Here is a 23,533-nt window from a genome sequence, read left to right on the forward strand (position 1 = left end):
ACTAATCTAATGGTGTATTCATATAAGGGGACCATGCATAATCTGCCTGTCATTCTTGGATTCTACGAATAGTCGTATGTGTGTGTGTGTGTGTGTGTGTGTGTGTGTGTGTGTGTGTGTGTGTGTGTGTGTGTGTGTGTGTGTGTGTGTGTGTGTGTGTGTGTGTGTGAATAGTCTTATCATCCTGAGGGGATTTATTATCCTGCATATTACACAGTTACTTGCCAAAATGATAAAAGAGTTCTTCGTGCAAATAAAACTTAAACATTTTAGGTGTTACCAAGCAACGTATTACTTGTTGATTTTAAGTTACAATGAATTTCCGTTACGATAACTATGTTATGGCCCATTCAAATCAGCGGAACCTTCAGCAACATTCTGAGGGTCCGTTTAATAAGAGTATTAATAACCCTTATTCTGAGGAGCCGTTTGATAAGAGTATTAATAACCCCTCATTAATAATGTCTCATTTACCTGGAAGGCAGTTGGTCTATTGCACACACACACACACGCACACACACACACACACACACACACACACAGGTCTATTGCCTGTCGGAACTGATGTAAAATGATGCAACTTGTCTCTCACTGGTCTGCAGTAAAAACAATATGTAATGTTCTTCACAGTCTATCCATGCGCTAGTAAAATAATGCTTGCCATATTTGGATAAAATAAGATGCGACTAAGGTAGCATAGTGATAAACCGGGTATTATATTAGTAATAAAGGATGCTAAAGCTAATATGTATTATATTTACACCAGCAGCAGCACAGGATGCTAAAGCTAATATGTGTTGTATTAAAACAGCAGCAGTACAGGATGCTAAAGCTAATATGTATTATATTAAAACAGCAGCAGTACAGGATGCTAAAGCTAATTTGTATTTTATTTACACCAGCAGCAGTACAGGATGCTAAAGCTAATTTGTATTTTATTTACACCAGCAGCAGTACAGGATGCTAAAGCTAATATGTATTTTATTTACACCACCAGCAGCACAGGATGCTAAAGCTAATATGTTTTGTAACGTGAAGACCTTTCTTGGGCTGATGTGAGTGACGGCTGTAAGTAGTTACGCCCCATAATGGTTTGCATTTGTGTGTAATGTTTGCGCCTAATGTCCTGGAATAATTTTGCCTTCCCTCTTCTGTCCAGCATGTTAGCGTGACTAACTGTCCATGCGCTGTGTTGTCTAACTCTGCCTTCTCTTAGCATGTCTGCGCTGTGTCCATGCGCTGTGTTGTCTAACTCTGCCTTCTGTTAGCATGTCTGTGCTGTGTCCATGTGCTGTGTTGTCTAACTCTGCCTTCTGTTAGCGTGTCTGTGCTGTGTCTGTGGATGACACATCTGTAATGGATGCAGTAGGCCTAGTGTTTGAGGATTCAATAGTGCGACTCTGAGACAGGTGTAAGTGCAATCAACAACTTTTACTAATAAAGTTCGGTACACGGGTAGGCAGTCCATAAACAAGCAAACAGAAGGGGGCAGGCAGCGGCAGGGTTCGGTGTAGGTTCGGTCGAGGGTTGGTACACGGGCCGGCAGTCGGAGATCAGGCAGAATATCCAGTAGGGAAGAGGCAAAGGCGGAATCCGTTTAACAGGCAGGGGTCGGTAACACAAGGAGATCAATAAACACAAGTATTTGGTGGAACGCGAGGAACATAAAGAAACTAGGATGAACTGGCAACGAGAAAACAGGGACACATAGACTATATACACAAGGTGATGAGAGACAGGTGAAAAAAATCAAGGCGGGGCAGACAATCAACAAGGTTTCTGAAACGAGAGGCGAGATGAGTAGACAAAACACAACACAGAACAGAAATAATAATGACAACACAAGGGAAACATAATCTAGGAAACAGGACGGGACTTGACAACATCTGTGCGGTTCTGTGGCACTCTTAGGGTTCTGTGCGGTTCTGTGGCACTCTTAGGGTTGTGTGATGTACAAGGCACATGAGTCACATTAATAGATGGTCCTCTCATGCGCTGGATGGGATTTGGGCGCCTGACTTTACGCCTGAGAACTCTGTATCCGCCTCCATCTTCTGGGCTAATGTGCGACTGTTTCATATGCAGCTCATCTGATTAGCTGAAACTACAGCCTAGCCTAGCATGCACCCCATTCACTACAGACAGACAAGGGCTCTAACAGAGGTGTTCATGTGAACAAGAGGCTCATAAAGAGGGAAGCTGGCATGTAGTAATATGGAGTAATATGTAGCCTGGGTGCGAGCTAATGAACGAACCCATCAGAGCATCAAGACGTGATAAATGAAGAGCCTGTCATGCAGATGCATATTTATCTCATTTGGACTCCGTTTGGAGCTGGTTCAAATCTCCAAGAAGAGAAACCTTTTCAGCACGGCCACATGCCAGGCCTTCAGGGTCTGTGCTCACCAGAAGAGACTGAAAAAGTGTGCGTGTGTGTCTGTGTGTGTGTGTCTATGTGTGAGGTTGTGTGCGCGTGTGTGTGTGTGCCTGAACGTGTGTGTGTTTGTGTACGTGTGTGTGTATGAATGCTAGCTGTAATAACATAAATGTCTGTGTGTGTGTGTGTGTGTGTCTGTTGGAGTGTGTGTGTGTGTGTGTGCGTGCGTGTGTGTGTGTGTCTGCGTGTGTCTATGTGTGTGAGTGTGTGTGTGTGTGGGCTACAAAGTGTTCTCTCAGCTGCCCAGTGTCTCCCTCCTGTCATGTTTAATTAAAGACCTCACGGGTTCACAGACCTAAAAGGGCTTCAGCAAGCATCACACACACACACATACACACACTCACACACACACACACACACACACACACACACACACACACACACACACACACACAGTTTCACAGACCTGAATGGGCTTCAGCAAGCATCTCCAGCTGTCAGAGAATAGAAGTGCAGCCACATCTACAGTAATAATGACAGTCTGACGTCCACATCTACAGTATTGATGACAGTCTGACGTCCACATCTACAGTATTGATGACAGTCTGACGTCCACATCTACAGCAGTAATGATGACAGTCTGACATCCACATCTACAGCAGTAATGATGACAGTCTGACGTCCACATCTACAGTATTGATGACAGTCTGACGTCCACATCTACAGCACTAATGATGACAGTCTGACGTCCACATCCACAGTATTGATGACAGTCTGACGTCCACATCTACAGTAATGATGACAGTCTGACGTCCACATCTACAGCACTAATGATGACAGTCTGACGTCCACATCTACAGTAATGATGACAGTCTGACGTCCACATCTACAGCACTAATCAGAATCAGAATCAGAATCATCTTTATTGGCCAAGTACATTTCCACATACAAGGAATTTTTCCTGGGTTTAATTGCTCTCAATGTACTTAAACTGAAAAATATGCATGCAACAGTTTAGGATAATAAATAAATATAATATATAATATAATAATACAAATATAATAATCTGTCAACTGTTCACTAGAGTGACGGCAAGGGGGAAAAAAACTGTTCCTGTGTCTGGTGGTTTTTGTGTACATAGTTCTGTAGCGCCTGCCAGAGGGCAGGAGCTGGAACAGATTATGTCCAGGGTGTGAGGGGTCTGCAATGATTTTCCCTGCCCGTTTCCTGGCTCTGGATGTGTACAGGTCCTGGATGGTGGGCAGGTCGGCACCAATAATCCTTTCTGCAGACCTGACTGTCCATTGTAATCTGTTCCTGTCTAGTTTAGTGGCCGAACCAAACCAGACAGTAATGGATGAGCAGAGAACAGACTCAATGACTGCAGTGTAAAACTGGATCAGCAGCTCCTGAGGCAGGTTGTACTTCCTGAGCTGGCGCAGGAAGTACATCCTCTGCTGGGCCTTTTTGAGGACTGTATTGATGTTTGGCTCCCACTTCAGGTTCTGGGAGATTGTGGAACCCAGAAACCTGAAGGATTCCACAGCAGACACAGTGCTGTTCAGTATGGTGAGGGGGGGCAATGATGGGGGGCTCCTCCTGAAGTCCACTATCATCTCCACAGTTTTGAGCGAGTTCAACTCCAGGTTGTAGCGACTGCACCACAGGGCCAGATGTTCAACGACTGTTACCATGGGAGACTGAATTCTACACCAACTGTTACCATGGGAGACTGAATTCTACACCAACTGTAACCATGGGAGACTGGAGTCTACACCAACTGTAACCATTGGAGACTGGAGTCTACACCAACTGTAACCATTGGAGACTGGAGTCTACACCAACTGTAACCATTGGAGACTGGAGTCTACACCAACTGTAACCATGGGAGACTGGACTCTACACCAACTGTAACCATGGGAGACTGGAGTCTACACTCTACATTTGCACTATCAAAGAAACATTGTTTTGAAGTGTTTAACAGGCTGTAATATAAATACTTATAAATACACTATATTATTCATTGCCTTTAGAGTGACTTCATAATCTATCAGTCTCTCATCATGTCTGTCTGTCTGTCTGTCATCATGTCTGTCTGTCTGTCTGTCTGTCATCATGTCTGTCTGTCTGTCTGTCTGTCTCTCATCATGTCTGTCTGTCTGTCTGTCATCATGTCTGACTCTCATCATGTCTGTCTGTCTGTCTCTCATCATGTCTGTCATCATGTCTGTCATCATGTCTTTCATCATGTCTCTCTGTCTGTCTGTCTGTCTGTCTGTCTGTCTGTCTGACTCTCATCATGTCTGTCTGTCTGTCTGTCATCATGTCTGTCTGTCTGTCATCATGTCTGTCTGTCTGTCTGTCATCATGTCTGTCTGTCTGTCATCATGTCTGTCATCATGTCTCTCATCATGTCTATCATCATGTCTGTCTGTCTGTCATCATGTCTATCATCATGTCTGTCTGTCTGTCATCATGTCTATCATCATGTCTGTCTGTCTGTCATCATGTCTATCATCATGTCTGTCTGTCTGTCATCATGTCTATCATCATGTCAGTCTGTCTGTCTGTCTGTCTGTCTCTCATCATGTCTATCATCATGTCTGTCTGTCTGTCATCATGTCTGTCTGTCATCATGTCTGTCTGACTGTCTGTCTGTCTGTCTGTCTGTCATCATGTCTGTCTGTCTGACTCTCATCATGTCTGTCTGTCTGTCTGTCTGTCTGTCTGTCTATGTGTTTCATGAGATTTGTAAAATCTCCAGAATGGTACTCAGTGCACTCAGTATTATATTATCATACGAAAGAGAATTGAAATACAAAGACTCTCTCCCTCACACATACACACATACACACACACACACACACACACACACACACACACACACACACACACACACACACACACACACAGACACACACACACACACACACACACACACACACACACACCCTCTTTTGGATGGATGCTGACTGTTCAGAGGGTTTTTGTATCCATTAGGTTAAGTGAGTCTTATTCTGATCCCTGGATTTGGGCCCAAAACAGATGTGATGGGTGTGCAGAGGTGCTGCTGGGTGAGTCTGGCGTATGTAACGCGGGTATGTGTGTGTGTGTGTTGCCTGTAGAAAACTCACAATGTAAAGGTGAACACACAACTGGACACCATTCCCAAAGCTAATAACCAAAGACCGAAACACACACACACAAACACACGTACAGACACACACATTTACACAGCTACTAACCAAAGACTGAAACAACACACACACACACAAACACACGTACAGACACACACATTTACACAGATACTAACCAAAGACTGAAACAACACACACACACACACACACACACACACACGTACAGACACAGACAAAGACACACACATTTACACAGCTACTAACCAAAGACTGAAACAACAATAAGGAAAGACCAGACGTGTGTTTATCGAATAACGTTAGAAGTCCCTGACGAACCCCTGTGACACTGCGCATCTTTAGCTGAAGTCCCTGACGAACCCCTGTGACACTGCGCATCTTTAGCTGAAGTCCCTGACGAACCCCTGTGACACTGCGCATCTTTAGCTGAAGTCCCTGACGAACCCCTGTGACTATTTCTATAGCAGAAATATTGACCTGCTAGCAACTGTTCCTCCAAACCGTGCTAGCTACGTCACAAATAGACACTTCCGTCGTCCATAGCTCCAACAACTTTGTTAGTGATTTAATACAGAATGTAGAGGGTAGAAATGCATCCCACACATTTGCTAGAGCAGCTGATGGAGCGATGTCATATATACTATACATATATACTACAGCAGCTGATGGAGCGATGTCATATATACTATACATATATACTACAGCAGCTGATGGAGCGATGTCATATATACTATACATATATACTAGAACAGCTGATGGAGCGATGTCATATATACTATACATATATACTACAGCAGCTGATGGAGCGATGTCATATATACTATACATATATACTACAGCAGCTGATGGAGCGATGTCATATATACTATACATATATACTACAGCAGCTGATGGAGCGATGTCATATATACTATACATATATACTAGAGCAGCTGATGGAGGGGCCTCATACAGTGGGGAAAATAAGTATTTGAACCCCTGCCGATTTCGCAAGTTTGGCCACTTGCAAAGAAATGTGTGATCTATAATTGTAATAGTAGGTGTATTTTAACAGAATATCAGCAAAAAAATCCAGAAAACTGCATTTTATAACATTTATGACTTAATTTGCATTTGATGCAGAAAATAAGTATTTGAACCCCTAGCAAAACATGACTTAGTACTTGGTGGAATAACCCTTGTTGGCAAGCACAGACGTCATACTTTTCTTGTAGTTGGTCACCAGGTTTACACACATCTCAGGAAGGATTTTGGTCCACTCCTCTTTGCAGATCCTCTCCAAATCCTTAAGGTTGCGTTTTCAATGGGAGGGAATGAGGGAATGAGGTTCAAGCCCAATATTCCACGTTACATGGCCCCATCCATAGTCCCCTCGATGCAGTGGATCGTCCTGTACCCTTGGCAGAGAAACAGCCCCAAAGCATAATGTTTCCACCTCCATGCTTGACGGTGGGGATGGTGTTCTTGGGGTCATATTCAGCATTCTTCCCCCTCCAAACGCGGCAAGTCGAGTTGATGCCAAAGAGCTTGATTTTGGTCTCATCTGACCACATCCTGTCTCCCAATCCTCCTTAGAATCATTCAAGTGTTCATTGGCAAACTTCAGACGGCCCTGTACATGTGCTTCCTTGAGCAGGGGGACCTTGCGAGTGCTGCAGTACTTCAAACCATTACGGCGTAGTTTGTTGCCAATGGTTTTCTTGGTGACTGTGGTCCCAGCTGCCTTGAGATCATTCACAAGCTCCCCCTATGTAGTTCTGAGGTTATTCTGCACCTTTCGGATGATCCCCGATACCGTACAAGGGGATATCTTGCATGGAGCCCCAGACCTAGAGCGATTGACAGTTGTTTGGTGTTGCTTCCATTTACGAATAATCCCACCAATAGTTGTCTGCTTCTCACCAAGCTGCTTGCCAATGGTTTTGTAACCCATTCCAGCCTTGTGCAGGTCTACAATCTTATCTCTGACATCCTTGGTCAACTCTTTGGTCTTGCCCATGGTGGTGAGGTTGAAGGTACACTGATTCTTTGGACAGGTTTCTTTTATACACGTCACCAGTTGAGATCAGGTGTACCTTGTTAGGCCTAATGAGGACTAATCTGTGTGCTTCTTGGGCACATAACTGGTCATTGGGAGCGTAAATTCTTGCTGTTTGCTTGGGGGTTCAAATACTTATTTTCTGCATCAAATACAAATAAAGTCATAAATGTTTTAAAATGCAGTTTTCTGGATTTGTTTGTTGATATTCTATTTCTCACTGTTAAAATACACCTACCATTACAATTATAAATCACACATTTCTTTGCAAGTGGCCAAACTTGCGAAATCGGCAGGGGTTCAAATACTTATTTTCCCCACTGTATACACTATACATATATACTAGAGCGGCTGATGGAGGGGCCTCATATATACTAGAGCAGCTGATGGAGCGGCCTCATATATACTATACATATATACTACAGCAGCTGATGGAGCGATGTCATATATACTATACATATATACTAGAGCAGCTGATGGAGCGATGTCATATATACTATACATATATACTACAGCAGCTGATGGAGCGATGTCATATATACTATACATATATACTAGAGCAGCTGATGGAGCGATGTCATATATACTATACATATATACTAGAGCAGCTGATGGAGGGGCCTCATATATACTATACATATATACTAGAGCAGCTGATGGAGCGATGTCATATATACTATACATATGTACTAGAGCAGCTGATGGAGATACTTTACATATATTCTTATTGAGAATAAAGCACTTTGTGCACTTTCAACTTGTAATGAGTGTTAAAAGAGTATTATTTTGTGTCGCAATATTTTACTAATTACAGCCTATCACAGCTTATCAGCTCCCTGCCACGGCCAATCAGCTGCCTGCACACGGCCTATCAGCTCCCTGCCACGGCCAATCAGCTCCCTGCTACGGCCAATCAGCTCCCTGCCACGGCCAATCAGCTCCCTGCACACGGCCTGTCAGCTGCCTGCACACGCACAGGCAGTGGCTCTGTGTCCAGTAGTTCCAGTAACAGATGGCCTACTTCTGTCTCTCAAGTGAACAATTACACTCATACACACACACACACACACACACACACACACACACACACACACACACACACACACACACACACACACACACACTCCTGTTTGGTACATGTGTTAGTGTACAGTGTTCTCTCACAGATAAGTTTGTTTGTCATTGTTCACAATTATGTTAATGCTTCACTCGTGATAAATGAGTGAGCTATTCATTTTAAAATGTATGATAAGTGAAATTCTCAGTTGATGAGTGTTCAGGTCAATTAACACAATTAAAACGTTGACAACAGTAACAGCGGTTCTAATGACTGGTCTCGAGCAGCAGGCCTAATTCTATGCTTTCGGAAAACACCGTTGAACCGAATCGGTTGTAACCGAATCGTTGAACCACGGTTGTAACCGTGAGATTCTTACGGAGGTTAGACAATGACGCTCAAAAGAAACGCACCCCAGCGCTGGATACTGACAGCATAGTCATTGTACAATCATCAGTGTGTGTGTGTGTGTGTGTGTCTAGTGTAAGTGTGTGTGTGTGTGTGTGTGTGTGTGTGTCTAGTGTGTGTGTGTGTGTGTGTGTGTGTGTGTCTAGTGTGTGTGTGTGTGTGTGTGTGTGTCTGTCTAGTGTGAGTGTGGGAGACAGATCGAAGTACACACTCCAGATGACAGAACTCACAGCGCAGCTGGAATGAGGAACACACCACAGACAGATCACTGCACACAGTGAGGAACGCAGAACGTAAGGGCCAGATGGAACACAGTTTTATTACTGAGCAGCAGCTTTACACAGCCACACACAAGACGACATCATACTCCTGCTAGCCCATGGTGCTGGACACACACAAAAACACACACACGCACACAAACACAAGCACACACACGACGGCATGTTGATTTAGGGTGTGCTGGAAACCCTTTGGAGAGATCAGTGTCTCCTCTCCCATCCCAGCCACTGCACCAGCCCTGGCAAGAACACCATTAATCCCATTCAGTGCATAATCCCTTTATTCTGAACGGAAATAACCCAGGCCCCCCAAAACACAGAGACAACACACACACACACACACACCAACATACACTCACTCACACACACACCAACATACACTCACTCACACACACACACACCAGCATACACTCAAACACACACACACACAGCACACACCAACATACACTCACTCACACACACACACACACTCACTCACACACACACCAACATACACTCACTCACACACACACCAACATACACTCACTCACACACACACCAACATACACTCACTCACACACACACCAACATACACTCACTCACTCACTTACACACACACACACATACACTCACTCACACACACCAACATACACTCACTCACACACACACCAGCATACACTCACTCACTCACTTACACACACACCAACATACAATCACTCACACAAACACACACACACAAACATACACTCCCTCACACACACACACAAACATACACTCACTCATACACACAAACATACACACACTCACGCACACAAACTTACACACAGAGAGAGAGAGAGAGCGAGAGAGATTCTGTTTCTTATCCATTTGTTCTTTATCCAGTTTGTCTTCTGTCATATCCTACTGCCTCTCTCTGAGGCTGTGACAGTGTGCTGCCCCCCCGATGACAGTGTGGTAAACAGACTAACCACCTCACACAGGGAGTGCTGATCCGGAGCAATGGGCATTGATGCAAACTCCACACTCTGTCTCTCTCACACACACACACACACACACACACACACACTGTCTCTCTTTCACACACACACACACACACACACACACACACACACACACACACACACACACACACACACACACACACACACACACACACACACACACACACACACACACACACACACACATACGCTCTCTCTCTCTGTCTCTCACACATACACACACACATATATTACGGGGAGGGTGGTGAGAGTGTAGTTCTTGCCTTCTTCACGGTTCTTACTACATCATTTAAATTAAAATAGTTGTTACTTGTTATATGTTATGTTATTTTTCTATCTTGTATGCCATCTACTGCGTAGATGTTGCCTGCCAGGTCATAAAAAATGTCACTGCGCTGAAGCTATTTGGTGCATGTGACAATAAACACCTTGACTTTGACTTGACATCAGACACGCTCTGTCCAGTTTGAGGTTAAACTCTACCCCCTGGTGGCCATCTTCAGAACATGTGGTGTGGGAATCATGGAGGCATCTGGGAACACGCTGACATTTGACTCACCAATGAAGAAACAGACACAGACATGTCCATGGATCAATCTAGGGTTAGGGTTAGGGTTAGGGTTAGGGTTAGGGTTAGCAGACATCTGACGCAGTTCTTTATCTGTAACAGATCAGGCAAACAGAGAGCATTTCTACAGCCCGTTTTGAATCGATCAAGTATGTCACAGGCAAACCTGCAAACGATCTTCATCAGTCTACAGAAAATCAAGGGGAACAAAATGAAATGTGTACAGTATATTTTATTTCAAATGATCTGTTTTAGCCCAAGAACAGAGCAGTTACATGTTGTAGCTGATTTTATTATTCTTCAGTTTGAGGTTGTTGACTGTGGGCATTCCAAACTCCTCCCTCAGGATGTCTTGGACCTCGGCGTCCGTGATGTCACGCATCTCCATCAGGTCAAACTTTTCCTGGTAGCCAAACGTGACCTTACAGTAAATCCAGCCAATCAGGGCTATGTATCCGGTGGGTGTTGGTAAGGAGCAGAGGGATTTGTTGGTGTAGATGGACTCGGGGGCGGTCTGGAGGTAGTGGGAGGCGGCGTGGAAGTCCTCCGTCTGTCGGGGCTCCAGACTGAAGCAGAAGACAGGACTCGACCCGCCGCGGTTGAGGAGGCTTGCTTTGGCAAAGGCCTCGTTGGGGATCAGTGGCGGACGCGCAGTTTTCTCCAAGACCCACGTGCCGCCATCTTCCTTCAGGCAGAACGTTCCGGGCGGCTGGGGCTGCTCCTTCCCCGACACCAGCTCCAGGGGCTCCCAGATCTGATCTGCAAGACCGAAGCTGACGTCGGCGATGTAGGAGCCCCCGGCCACCTCCACCCTGTTGATGAGGTGGCCCTCCCGCTCACTGAAGCCGGGGAGATGGGGGTTGTGAACGCGGGCACCCAGGGTGGTGTGTGTGTATCCCATCTGCCCCAGCGCCCAGGAGAAGAGCAGGTTGCTCTCGCAGCACCATCCCCCGCGGCGCTGCCGCACCAGCTTGTCGAAGACCAGCGGCAGCTCCATGCTGGCCTGCTGGCCGCTGTGCATGCTCAGGTTCTCAAAGGGGACGCTCATCACGTGCAGCCGGTGCACCAGCAGCAGAGTCGGCAGGTCTGGCCTCTCAAACGGACCACTGAAGCCGATCCTCTGGAAGTACTCCTGCAAGTCCATTATATACTGTACCTGCACAGGTGACACACACACACACACACACACACAGCGCAGACACATCAACATACACACACACATCAACACACACATAAACACAATATATAATACATTTCCCCACATTTTGTAATAAATTATTATATATTAAGGAGAAAGAGAGGGGAGAGAATCAGAAACATGCCTCATACAAGTATCAGGATAAGCATGCTAGCATACATGTGGCAAATGCACACGATACATACAAACATAAGATGGTATTTACATGATACGTACAAAATGAATAGTGGACAAGATGGAGAGAGAGTGTTCAAATATTGTAGAACAGCTTAGTGGGTATACAGTGTGCTCGTAAGGTTACTATTACAAGGGTAAGTACAGTAGTGGAACAGAAAACTGTGTCGATGGTGGCAATTATTTACATTGCAGGAAAATGCTAGCACAGAGTATGGGGTAGAATAAGTGCATGACAGTGTGGTGGGGTGGGTAGGTGTAGGTGTAGGCTCAGAGTGGAGTGGAGAGACTACAGCAGCATCCCACAGCAAAGATTAGGAGGATTCTAGACTAGGAGGGGGAGAAAGAGCCAAAGTGAGTGGGCACACCTCGGCTGCCTAATATGGGTGTATGTACATGGATGGTTATGGTGACTGGTGACGAGGAACAATGTTTTCACAGCCATCTGGATTTGAGAGCAAAGGTCCCGCTATAAGAGAGAGACATTTTGGTTGGGAAACATCAATTTGATTCTCAGGCCGGAGTCAGAAACTGAACCGGAGCACTGGACTGGGAGCACTGGACTGGGAGCACTGGACTCAGAGCACTGGACCCGGAGCACTGGACCCGGAGCACTGGACCCTGAGCACGTCAGACCACGAGACACACACACATATACACACACACACGCGCGCGCGCGCGCATACATATGCACACAGACACACACACACACAATCTAGGAGATGGCTTACAGAACAGAAAGAGAAAGAGTTCATCCAAAAACAAGACCAACAAAAAGTAACTCCAGCATACTATGTGACTAGTCCTGACTGCTGTTAAAAGCAACAACATGGTTGACGAAAAGTATGACTGCATTATTCATAACTATGGGATGCACTAAAAAGGTTTAGAGATGGGAAGGGTGTCTGCTTCTCGGCCTCCTGTTGTGCTTTTTGATACTCTTGGAACTACAAGGAGACCTGCACTCTGGGAACACAGTGGTCTTGGTGGGCAATAGGGGACAACTAATTCCTTGAGGTAATTTGGAGCCATTTAGGGCTTTGTAGGTCAGAAGGAGCCAGTGCACAGAGGCAAGTACAGGTGAGATATGTTCATATTTCTCAGTTCTAGTAAGCGTTCGAGTGGCAGCGTTCTGTATGAGCTGGAGGCTTTGTAATGTGCTGTTGCTACATCCGGACAGAAAATCATGGCAGCAGTCTAGCTTACCTAAAGATCATATGCATGCTTTATTTTATAATAACACATTTTGACGTGAAAAGAACTTAACTGCAACATTCTCCCCAGCTACTTTGCTTGCTTCACAGACAACCACACAGAGACACACACACACACACACGCTACACAGACAGCCACACACAGAGACACACACACACACACACGCTACACAGACAGCCACACACAGAGACACACACACACACGCTACACAGACAGCCACACACAGAGACACACACACACACACACACACACACACACACACACTACACAGACAGCCACACACAGAGACACACAGAGACACACACACACACACACACACACACGCTACACAGACAGCCACACACAGAGACACACACACACACGCTACACAGACAGCCACACACAGAGACACACACACACACACGCTACACAGACAGCCACACACAGAGACACACACACACACACACACGCGCGCTACACAGACAGCCACACACAGAGACACACACACACACACACACACACACACGCTACACAGACAGCCACAAACACACACACACACACACTACACAGACAGCCATTGTTAGTCATCACAGTTATGCTAGCCACTTCTAATAGCAAGGCAATATAATAAATCAAGCTAAATTAAGACATATATACACAATACCACGGGGCAACAGAGGGCAAATACACTTGCAATGCTTTAAATTGATTCATAGATTGGTGGAGTTTGACAGAACAGTTACTGATAAGTTCGCCCATATGAAAGATTGTTGTGCATGTTAAGCAATGAACGTCACTGACCATTGCATGCTCAGGAGGCGTGTTGTGTGAAGGATCCATAAAGTAAGGGCTCTCCTACATGTGGAATATCCTAGAAACATCTTGGTTCACTAAATATGCTTGTCTGTGTCAGGAGGAATAACAATCCAAGATACAGTTAATATTAGCCTGTGTGTGTGTGCGCGTGTGTGTGTGCACGCATGTGTGTGTGTGCATGCGAGCAAATCATAATTGTATATTAGCGTTATGGTCAACTGTAGGCTATGCTATATGTAGGCGTGTGTGTATCCCTAATGTATTGTTACACAGCAAGCGCGCGCACACACACACACAGACATGCACATACGATCACATAGATAGAGATAGACATATATACGGTAGAGAGATTTTATTCTGAAAAGCATATTTTCTTACCCCACAAACTGAGGAAGAATCAGGTTTTCTGTCTGTCCGTAATCACAGAGAGTTGGAGAATTACAGTTTACCCTGAAAGACTTCTTCTTTCTGTTCCTCAGAATCAGGAGTCATCATTTATGAGTCATCATTGCAACAGTTTCATAATGGAACGTTTCCTTGATTTTCCTTGAAGTGAGGCAACACTATCACATGATTAGTGTGTGTGTCTGTATGTGTGTCTGTGTGTGCGTGTATGTGTTTTATGTGTGTGTGTGTGTGTGTGTGTGTCTGTGTGTGCAACACTATCAGATGATTTCAATGGTCATCTGTCATAACCCAAAACATTTCAAACGAGTGGCGTATCTATCAGTTTTTTTGTTCGTGAGTGAGCCTCGCGAGCGTGCAGACAGACGGTCATAACGTCTAGTAAACAGACTTGGAGCGACTGTCAGACCCAAGCTGGTGAAAGCTGCCAAAATCAGCTGCTGGATATAAAGGTATAGGACAAGAATTTTAAAATAGTAAATAAAACGAAATGGTTAAATCATCACGAGTTAATTATAGATGTCGTGGCTCTCTTTTATCATGCCGGTTCATTGATCCTGTGGGTATGCTACCCTACTCAGTAGCTCCGCCAGATATAACTAGCTAGTGAACTCTAGCCTACAACGTTAACCTGCTCACTTGAGCTGCAAATCCCTACCATGCTACAATATAATTAGCACCTATTTCAGCAGATGTCTTCAATATGTTTATTGTTGTGCCATATTTTAAATCTGAATTTGTTAATTTCTCTTCCTAAAACCCAATAGAGGACACTATTTAAAAGGATATTTTCACAAATGTCTTATGGGGGAGCATGCCCCCAGACCCCCCTAGTTTTGCTGGGTCACAGGGTTTTATTTAGGGGCTTAGCCCCCCCTGTGTGTAAGGCACTGTTTAACAAGGTATGTTACAAATCTGTTTAGAGAAGCACTGTATCATGATTGGGATTCAAAACAGCTAGATGACCATAGCCATATCAAGAAAGCAGAAACATACATCAAATGTCTTGTCATTGGAGCAACAAAAGCTTTCAATACCTTTACCCTTTCAAAATAGTTAGACATGCAGGTAACGTGGTCTGAGCCCCCCTGGAGGTGATGTGGTCTGAGCCGTCATGGAGGTGATGTGGTCTGGGCCGCCATGGAGGTGATGTGGTCTGGGCCGTCATGGAGGTGACGTGGTCTGAGCCGCCATGGAGGTGACGTGGTCTGGGCCGTCATGGAGGTGATGTGGTCTGGGCCGCCATGGAGGTGATGTGGTCTGGGCCGTCATGGAGGTGACGTGGTCTGAGCCCCCCTGTGACGTGGTCTGTGTCGCCATGGAGGTGACGTGGTCTGAGCCCCCCTGTGACGTGGTCTGTGTCGCCATGGAGGTGATGTGGTCTGGGCCGCCATGGAGGTGACGTGGTCTGGGCCGCCATGGAGGTGATGTGGTCTGGGCCGCCATGGAGGTGATGTGGTCTGGGCCGTCATGGAGGTGACGTGGTCTGAGCAGACACAAATTTTGTCAGGTTTTTTTACGTGTTTTTGTTGAGCAGCTCTTGTCACCTGGATTATAAATTGGCCTCAACACTGAATCAGAAAAGGGAAAAATGCGACATCAGTCTTTCACTGGCCATGTGTCTTAAAAGCACGGGCGCAGCGCTCAGCATACATTAGACATCATCATGTATACAGATTTGGGGACAATGTTTTCTGTATTTTTAAAATTCAAAAAATACTGAACTATACTATTTTGATTCAATTTATTATTTAACTATTTTGATAGGGTCCATCAAACACAAATTACAGAATGCTATTCTGTATTTCAAATACATATTGTAAATACATGTATCAGACATACCTCCTATCCCTGCTTGTAGCGCTTTTGGAGTGTAATGTCGGGAGCCCAGAGTCCCTTTTTACCAAATCAAAACACTGCAGGGGTATTTGAAGTACAACGCTGCCACCTAGCGGCCATATTTAATAAGTGATGTTTTTTATTATTGAAACAAACTCAGAAATCCTTAGGTAGATAACCTGTGGTTTTTGTAGCGTTGTTTTTTTTGGGAGGGGGGGGTAATCTAAAAAAAGATATCCACCAACACACCCGTGTGTTCTGTGCAGTTTGTTTGTTGGTTTCAGCCATTTCTGATTTATCTTCTACATCTTTACCAGAAATATTTAAATGACTGTAAAGAAAAGGTCAAAGAGTCATAATGCATAAGATATGGCCATGTATACGCTTCTTGAATTATGTCCACAGCTTTTGAACATTATTGTATTGAACTGCAGCGACGGAGCAAACTAAGACTTCTCTGTTTATGCCAGGTACCGTAGCTACACACTAGGAGCAAGTGTTTAAGGGCTGTTACTGAAGATAGGAAAGGCAGTCTTATATGCGGATACAACACACTACAAAGTGGTGGTGGGCAAATATGCAAAAAACAGAATCACATACAATCGCAGTTACGCACAGCACATGGACTCAGAAATGATTACAGAAATGCAGGCTAAAAACACTCGAAAATGGAACATTACGCACAGAATGTAATTCACTCTAACACAGACGGACAGCATTTTGGGGCGAAACACACACACACACCAGGAAGCATACAACTCCCATTGCACGCACATTATTTTCTATTCATATTTCAAAGTTTTAAAAGTGAAAATAAATACTGTGTAGTTTTTTCCCCATATCATTTTGATATCACGATTTAATAGATAATATCTTTAGGTGTCGCTGTTGAGCTACCGGACTGCCTCTAGCTTTAAATAGCACCACAGCACGACCAGCGTTTCTTTCCTTTCCCTCAGTCGCGCCGGTTGGACTGTAGCATCAACTGTTCGTTGTGGCCATGGCGCTGTTCAAGTCCAGCAAGATCGTCTCCGCTGTCGGGGCTTTCTCCCCGTCTCTGGGGGTCTTCCCTATCCGGGCAAGGTAACGCTATGTTCGCTCGTTTCTCCACGTTAGTATTTAACGTTGCTTTCAGGAACATTTCGGCTTTTCGTGGTGTACCCGTAGTGATGCAACTTGTCAGTAATTTACCAGACGTTTTACGTTCGGCTTTACCGAATGAAGGGTCGGTTTGGCGACGCCGTTGACCTTGCCATGCAGCTCGAGTATAGGCACGCTAAGGAATGTTTTAGCTGTTCGTGATTCATTTTCTGACTGTTGCCATGTGGAGGATGTCACGCAGAATGCCATACCGCACGCAACAAGCTAACAGTAATGTTACAGTATTGAGATGTGATTGTGTGGACTTTGGGAGGTCTTGATAATCAGGATACGAGCAAGTGTTTGCCCCTTTTACTAATTTAAGTTTTTTTTTCTCATGACGTGTATAATCTGTTGGGTCGTGTGTCTTATTGAAAAAGTGTATAACATTTGGCTGGGAATCAGTATTCAAACCATTTTCTGGTCTGTAATTGAGAGTGATGAGCAACTTGAGAGGTGTTCTCTCCGACATAGTGGTCATTCTGTATATAGTTACAGAGAATAACCTATACGCACCTGAACGCCCCTTTGGAAATGCATCCTTTGTTGTTTAATAAAGACAATATATCTTGTACCTATTGATGGTTTAGAAATACCATGGCTTTGGCATTGGATTACGTAACATTGCGTTTTCTTACATTTTTGATCTGTAAAAGCCACCGTAAATGTGCCTTTCTGAGAGGTGATTGGCTATAGTTGTTGGCCTCTAGACACTGATTGGCTGGGTATTTTTCCGGTCCTCCCGGTGGTGTGATGGCTGTGATGCTCGTGTCCTTTCGCGAGGGTCCTGGAGGACAAACAGCCTGAGCTGAGAATTCCGCTCTGCATAAACCAGTTTAAGTCGAGTGATGTCGAGACTTTGGTTTCTGAAGCAGCCCAGTATCTCTTCTGACACGCGCAGGCCTGGCGCAGTGAGCCACCGTTCTCTGACGCCATGGAGATGCGTAGCAACCCACGCGCAGGCCATTCACGAGGTGTGTTTAGTCACGTATCGGAAAGCAGGGCCTGCATTAATAAGTTAAACGTGTAAGATTAAGAGCTAGGGGTGGTTTGATCGGGTTCGTGGAAGAAAGCTAATCCGGCATCCTAGAGAGCTGCTTAAAATTGCGCCTCAGCATTTATCTGATCTTATCGTATTAGGACACGATTTAAGACACCTAAGAGATCAGATAAAGATTACACGTGATGAATGGCGCGTTTGTATCACACACGAGCCCGGAGTACTACTCTCGTTAGTTTATATGCCGCCGTGACGACCTCCGCTAGGTCCTTATCAGACTCCGGTGGACTCTGCACTGATAGAACCGCTGATCAAAGAGATGGTTACTTTCCCCTGTCGGACTTAGGCCCTGTGAACCGACAACAACAACAACCTGTAACCTGTCAATATAGACCAGTGCAGCTGAATGGCTCAGTAGAACCTGTTGAGTGTCAGCTCTTCGTACGCTAGCCTTACCTCCCTGTGCAGGGGTAGAGCCAACACGTGTACACACACACATACACATATACATACACACACACACACACACACACACACACACACACACACACACATACATACACCGCCTGGGTGTTGTAATGCGACCCCAGAAGTGATCTTTACTTCAGTGGATCTCCTTTCCTCCCGATCTCACACACATGCACCTCCCTAAACATATGCATACTTGTGTGCATGCCTACACTTCCTTAAACACACACACACACACACACACACACACACACACACACACACACACTTGATTCCTAGACATACGCATACACTCCTGTGTACATGCACATGCATCCCTAATAATACTTGCACACGTGTACAGATGCATACACCTCTCCACTAGTATACATACACACACCTTCCCTAAACCTGTCCACACACACATGCATGCGTGCGTCAGGTCCTGGAGTGAGTGTAGAATTTGGAGCCAGAGTGTGTGTAGAGTTTGTAACCATAGTGTGTGTGTGTGTGTGTGTCAGCTGAGTGAGTGTAGAATTTGGAGCCAGAGTGTGTGTAGAGGTTGTAGAGACACGATAAGGCTGGAGAAATGATCAGTCTTCCCCACTCAATCAATTTTAATACTAAACCCCCTCTGTCTGCATGTCTGGTTTGTTTTAATCATATTTAGCTCCTGTTACATTTAATGGCACACACTGCAGTGTGTGCTCAGAGGTCTCACCTGTGTGGGTGTGTGTGTGTGTGTTTGTGTGTCAGCTCCTGGTGGACTGAGGTGAAGATGGGACCCCCAGACCCTATTCTCGGGGTGACGGAGGCGTTCAAGCGCGACACCAACCCCAAGAAGATGAACCTGGGAGTGGGGGCGTACCGCGACGACGCCGGGAAGCCCTTCGTGCTCAACTGCGTCCGCAAGGTACGCTTACGCATCTGCCAAAGCTAAGCGCACACACACACACACACACACACAAACACACACACCCACATACACACCCCCACATACACACACCATTGCCTGTGCACCTTGCACAAGTCTAAGGGCCGAAACACACCAAACGCGTTTTTAAAAAACGGGACGCTGGCAAATGCATTGTTTCCTATGGTACAGCGCGCCCGTTTCTCCGCCACGCGTTGCGTCTTTCTAGCGTTTTTTAGATGCGCTCAAAAGTTGAACTTTTCTCAACTTTCCGGCGCGGAGGCGCACCACTCATCAATGTCACACTCGGCCCAGGCAGGTTGCGCACGCAGCTCCGCTTCCTAGGCGCCGGGCAAAACAGCCTGGTGCCCCTGCGGCTGTTTTGCCCGCCGCACTTTGCCAAGATGTTTTTGAAGCGTCTGCCGTTTTAAAAACGCGCTTGGTGTGTTTCAGCCCTAAGGGACACTTGTACCTTCTGCATGTTGAGACAAAGAACAGAGGAACCAAGAGAGATTGGTAAAGCAGATAGCCTGTGTGTGATCTGGTAAAGCAGATAGCCTGTGTGTGTGATCTGGTAAAGCAGATAGCCTGTGTGTGATGTACTTGGGTGGGTGTGATGTACTTGGGTGGGTGTAAGTCATCATGTTAAATAGAACAGAACCACCTTCCATGGATCCTCTAGAATGTTATCATCAGAGAGAGCAGATACACACATGCTTTTGCCTAATTTGTGGTTTTGTACAGGTGTTGACGTGTGTGTGTGCGTGCGCATTCAGTCTGCCCCGCTAGGATTGGCTGCCTGGGACGGGAGGATCAGAGGGGTGGTTAGGGGGCGAGGCGCGTGCGTGTGTGTGTGTGTGTGTGTGTGTTTAAGTACAGGAGGTTGTGAGGTTTGGGCTGAGTGCATGTGCTGGTGTGTGTGAACATGTGTGTTTCATTATTTATGCCGAGTCATGCTTAGTAAGTGTTGTAGGAGTAGAAAACACACACACACACACACTGACCTCCTCCTCGCCTTTTCTCACACACACTCTTTCCCTTTTCACCTTCACCTTCCTCTCTCTCTCTCTCTCTCTCTCTCTCTCCCTCCCCTTGTCTCTCGCTCTCTCTCTCCCTCCCCTTGTCTCTCGCTCTCATTCACTCTCTCCTGCTCTCTCTTACTCCCCTTCTCTCTCTCAGCTCATGCTGTTGTATCAGCACATCCACTGAGTCTGCAGTACCAGAGCACTAGGCTGTACCTCATGAGGAACTATTATTGAATTAACTATTGGTGTGTGTGTGTGTGTGTGTGTGTGTGTGTGTGTGTGTGTGTGTGTGTGTGTGTGTGTGTGTGTGTGTGTGTGTGTGTGTGTGTGTGTGGGCAGGCAGGCAGGCAGAGGCCCTCATTGCTTGTAATTTGCTGAGTAAAGCAGAGCCTCTCATCTTGTTTCAGATGTAAATACGACCTGTGTTTGTGTGTGTGTGCAGGCCGAGGCCCTGATCGCCTCTAAGCAGCTGGATAAGGAGTACCTTGGCATCGGGGGGCTGGGGGAGTTCAGTAACTCCTGTGCTGAGCTGGCCCTGGGGTCCAACAGCGAGGTGCTCAACAGCAAACGGGTGAGTCTCTCTGTGTGTGTGTGGGGAGGACTTGTATCCCTGTCTGTGTGTTTGTATATGTTCCTCTCTGTGTGTGTGTGTGTGTGTGTGTGTGTGTGTGTGTGTGTGTGTGTGTGTATATGTATATATATGTGTATATATATATATATGTATATATATGTATATATATATATATATATATATATTAGTGCTGTCAAACGATTAGTGCTGTCAAACGATTAAAATATTTAATCGCGATTAATCGCCTTTATGTCATAGTTAACTCAAAATTATCGCGATTAATCACACATTTTTATCTATTCTAAATGTCCCTTCATTTATACATTTTTTTCAATCATTTTATTTTTATTTTAGTGCCCTTATCAACATGGAAAAGTTGATTGGCTTGCTTTATGCAAATGTTTTATTTTATTGAAAACCAACATTGCCAAACAGGGCGGTACAAAATAAAATTATAAAGTGCACATTTCAGGTAAACAAGGACTCAGCCTATAGTGCAGTTAAACCATGGCTTAATATTTTCTTTTTTTCGTTTGCTGGGAACATAGCAGTCAGGCCTCTTATTTCAGAAACAATGAACCGTAACAGTTAGGTTACCAATAAAATGTAAGCCTACTACTTCTTTGCTTTCAGCCAGCTGCCTGTTGACATTTTCAGACAACAGTGAAGCTCGCTTCTTTTGCACAACACAACTTTTAAAAGTAAACTTTCCATTCAGAAGCTTTTTATCATCCATTTCGCCGTATCGCGCTCACCATTCACTGAAACCGCAACGTTAGCCTACTACACAATTTGCGAGGCCAAAAAGAACGTTAATCTAAAAAAATAAAAATATTGCGGTAATCTCGCGATAAAAAAAATGACGGCGTTAAAATGGGTTTGCGTTAACGCTGTTAATAACGCGTTAAACTGACAGCACTAATATATATATAAATTGTGTGTGTGATGCGTTTCTGTCATATTGTGTTTATGAGCACCTGCATCTGTACCTTGTGTGTGTGTGTGTCTTGAGGATGTATATGTGTGTGTGTGTCTTGAGGATGTACATATGTGTGTGTGTGTCTTGAGGATGTACATACGTGTGTGTGTGTCTTGAGGATGTATATACGTGTGTGTGTGTGTCTTGAGAATGTATATAGGTGTGTGTGTGTGTGTGTGTCTCGAGAATGTATATACGTGTGTGTCTTGAGAATGTATATATACGTGTGTGTGTCTTGAGGATGTATATACGCGTGTGTGTCTTGAGAATGTATATACTTTGTGTCTTGAGGATGTATATACTAGCAGTATTTTGTTCTTTGTGTCCCAGAGCATTACAGTCCAGACCATATCAGGCACTGGATCGCTCCGGATTGGAGCCAACTTCCTGGTATGTCACTTCCTCTCCTTTGAAGAGTCATTATGAAATATTATGCCGCCTCAACCAATCCACTCCTCCTGACTGTGTTTCTGGTGCCCCCCCCCTCCCCCCTCCCCCAATAGTCTCGTTTCCACACAGGGGTGAAGGATGTGTATCTGCCCAAGCCGTCCTGGGGGAACCACACCCCCATCTTCCGTGACGCGGGCATGCAGCTCAAGTCCTACCGCTACTATGACCCTGGCACCTGCGGCTTCGACTTCGCCGGGGCCCTCGACGACATCTCGGTACGCCAGCGTCCCACAGTGCTCCTCTCATCCAGGAGGTGGACATGGCAAAGCATTATCGCATGTTGACGTCCTGACCTTGTTTGTTTGTCTGGTTGATTGATTTATTTGCTTGATTGATTGATTGATTGACTGATTCATTGAGAGTGAAACAAGGTCAGGTAGGCGTGGACTGTGGAGATTGGAGAAGAGTACAGGAGAGAAGGATGAAAGTGTGGATAGAGAAGAGATAATGAAGTGATGGATGGATGGATGGATGGATGGATGGATGACTGGCAGATAAACAGATAATGAATTAAATGTGGT

General features: G+C 45.2%; 2 protein-coding genes across 2 annotated transcripts in view; one reads left to right on the top strand and one right to left on the bottom strand.

The window, feature by feature from the left end:
* Nucleotides 1-11,075: 11,075 nt before the first annotated feature.
* LOC105907209 (arylamine N-acetyltransferase, pineal gland isozyme NAT-3-like) lies at nt 11,076-14,699 on the bottom strand. The gene is made up of 2 exons (XM_012835497.2): nt 14,622-14,699; nt 11,076-12,017 (listed from the first exon to the last, which is right to left on the bottom strand). The coding sequence occupies exon 2, from the start codon at nt 12,003-12,005 to the stop codon at nt 11,133-11,135; it is 873 nt and encodes a 290-aa protein (XP_012690951.2). The 5' UTR covers nt 12,006-12,017; nt 14,622-14,699; the 3' UTR covers nt 11,076-11,132.
* A 2,713-nt stretch (nt 14,700-17,412) lies between these two features.
* The window catches only part of got2b (glutamic-oxaloacetic transaminase 2b, mitochondrial), a 37,170-nt gene continuing 31,049 nt past the window's right edge, over nt 17,413-23,533 (top strand). The window contains exons 1-5 of the mRNA XM_031587149.2: nt 17,413-17,570; nt 19,831-19,987; nt 21,455-21,583; nt 22,893-22,952; nt 23,066-23,227. Of these exons, the coding sequence (XP_031443009.1) occupies nt 17,488-17,570; nt 19,831-19,987; nt 21,455-21,583; nt 22,893-22,952; nt 23,066-23,227 (591 nt within the window). The 5' untranslated portion in view covers nt 17,413-17,487. The remainder of the gene's footprint in view (nt 17,571-19,830; nt 19,988-21,454; nt 21,584-22,892; nt 22,953-23,065; nt 23,228-23,533) is intronic.

The sequence above is a fragment of the Clupea harengus genome, chromosome 20 (assembly GCF_900700415.2).
Source record: "Clupea harengus chromosome 20, Ch_v2.0.2, whole genome shotgun sequence".
Taxonomy (NCBI): domain Eukaryota; kingdom Metazoa; phylum Chordata; class Actinopteri; order Clupeiformes; family Clupeidae; genus Clupea; species Clupea harengus.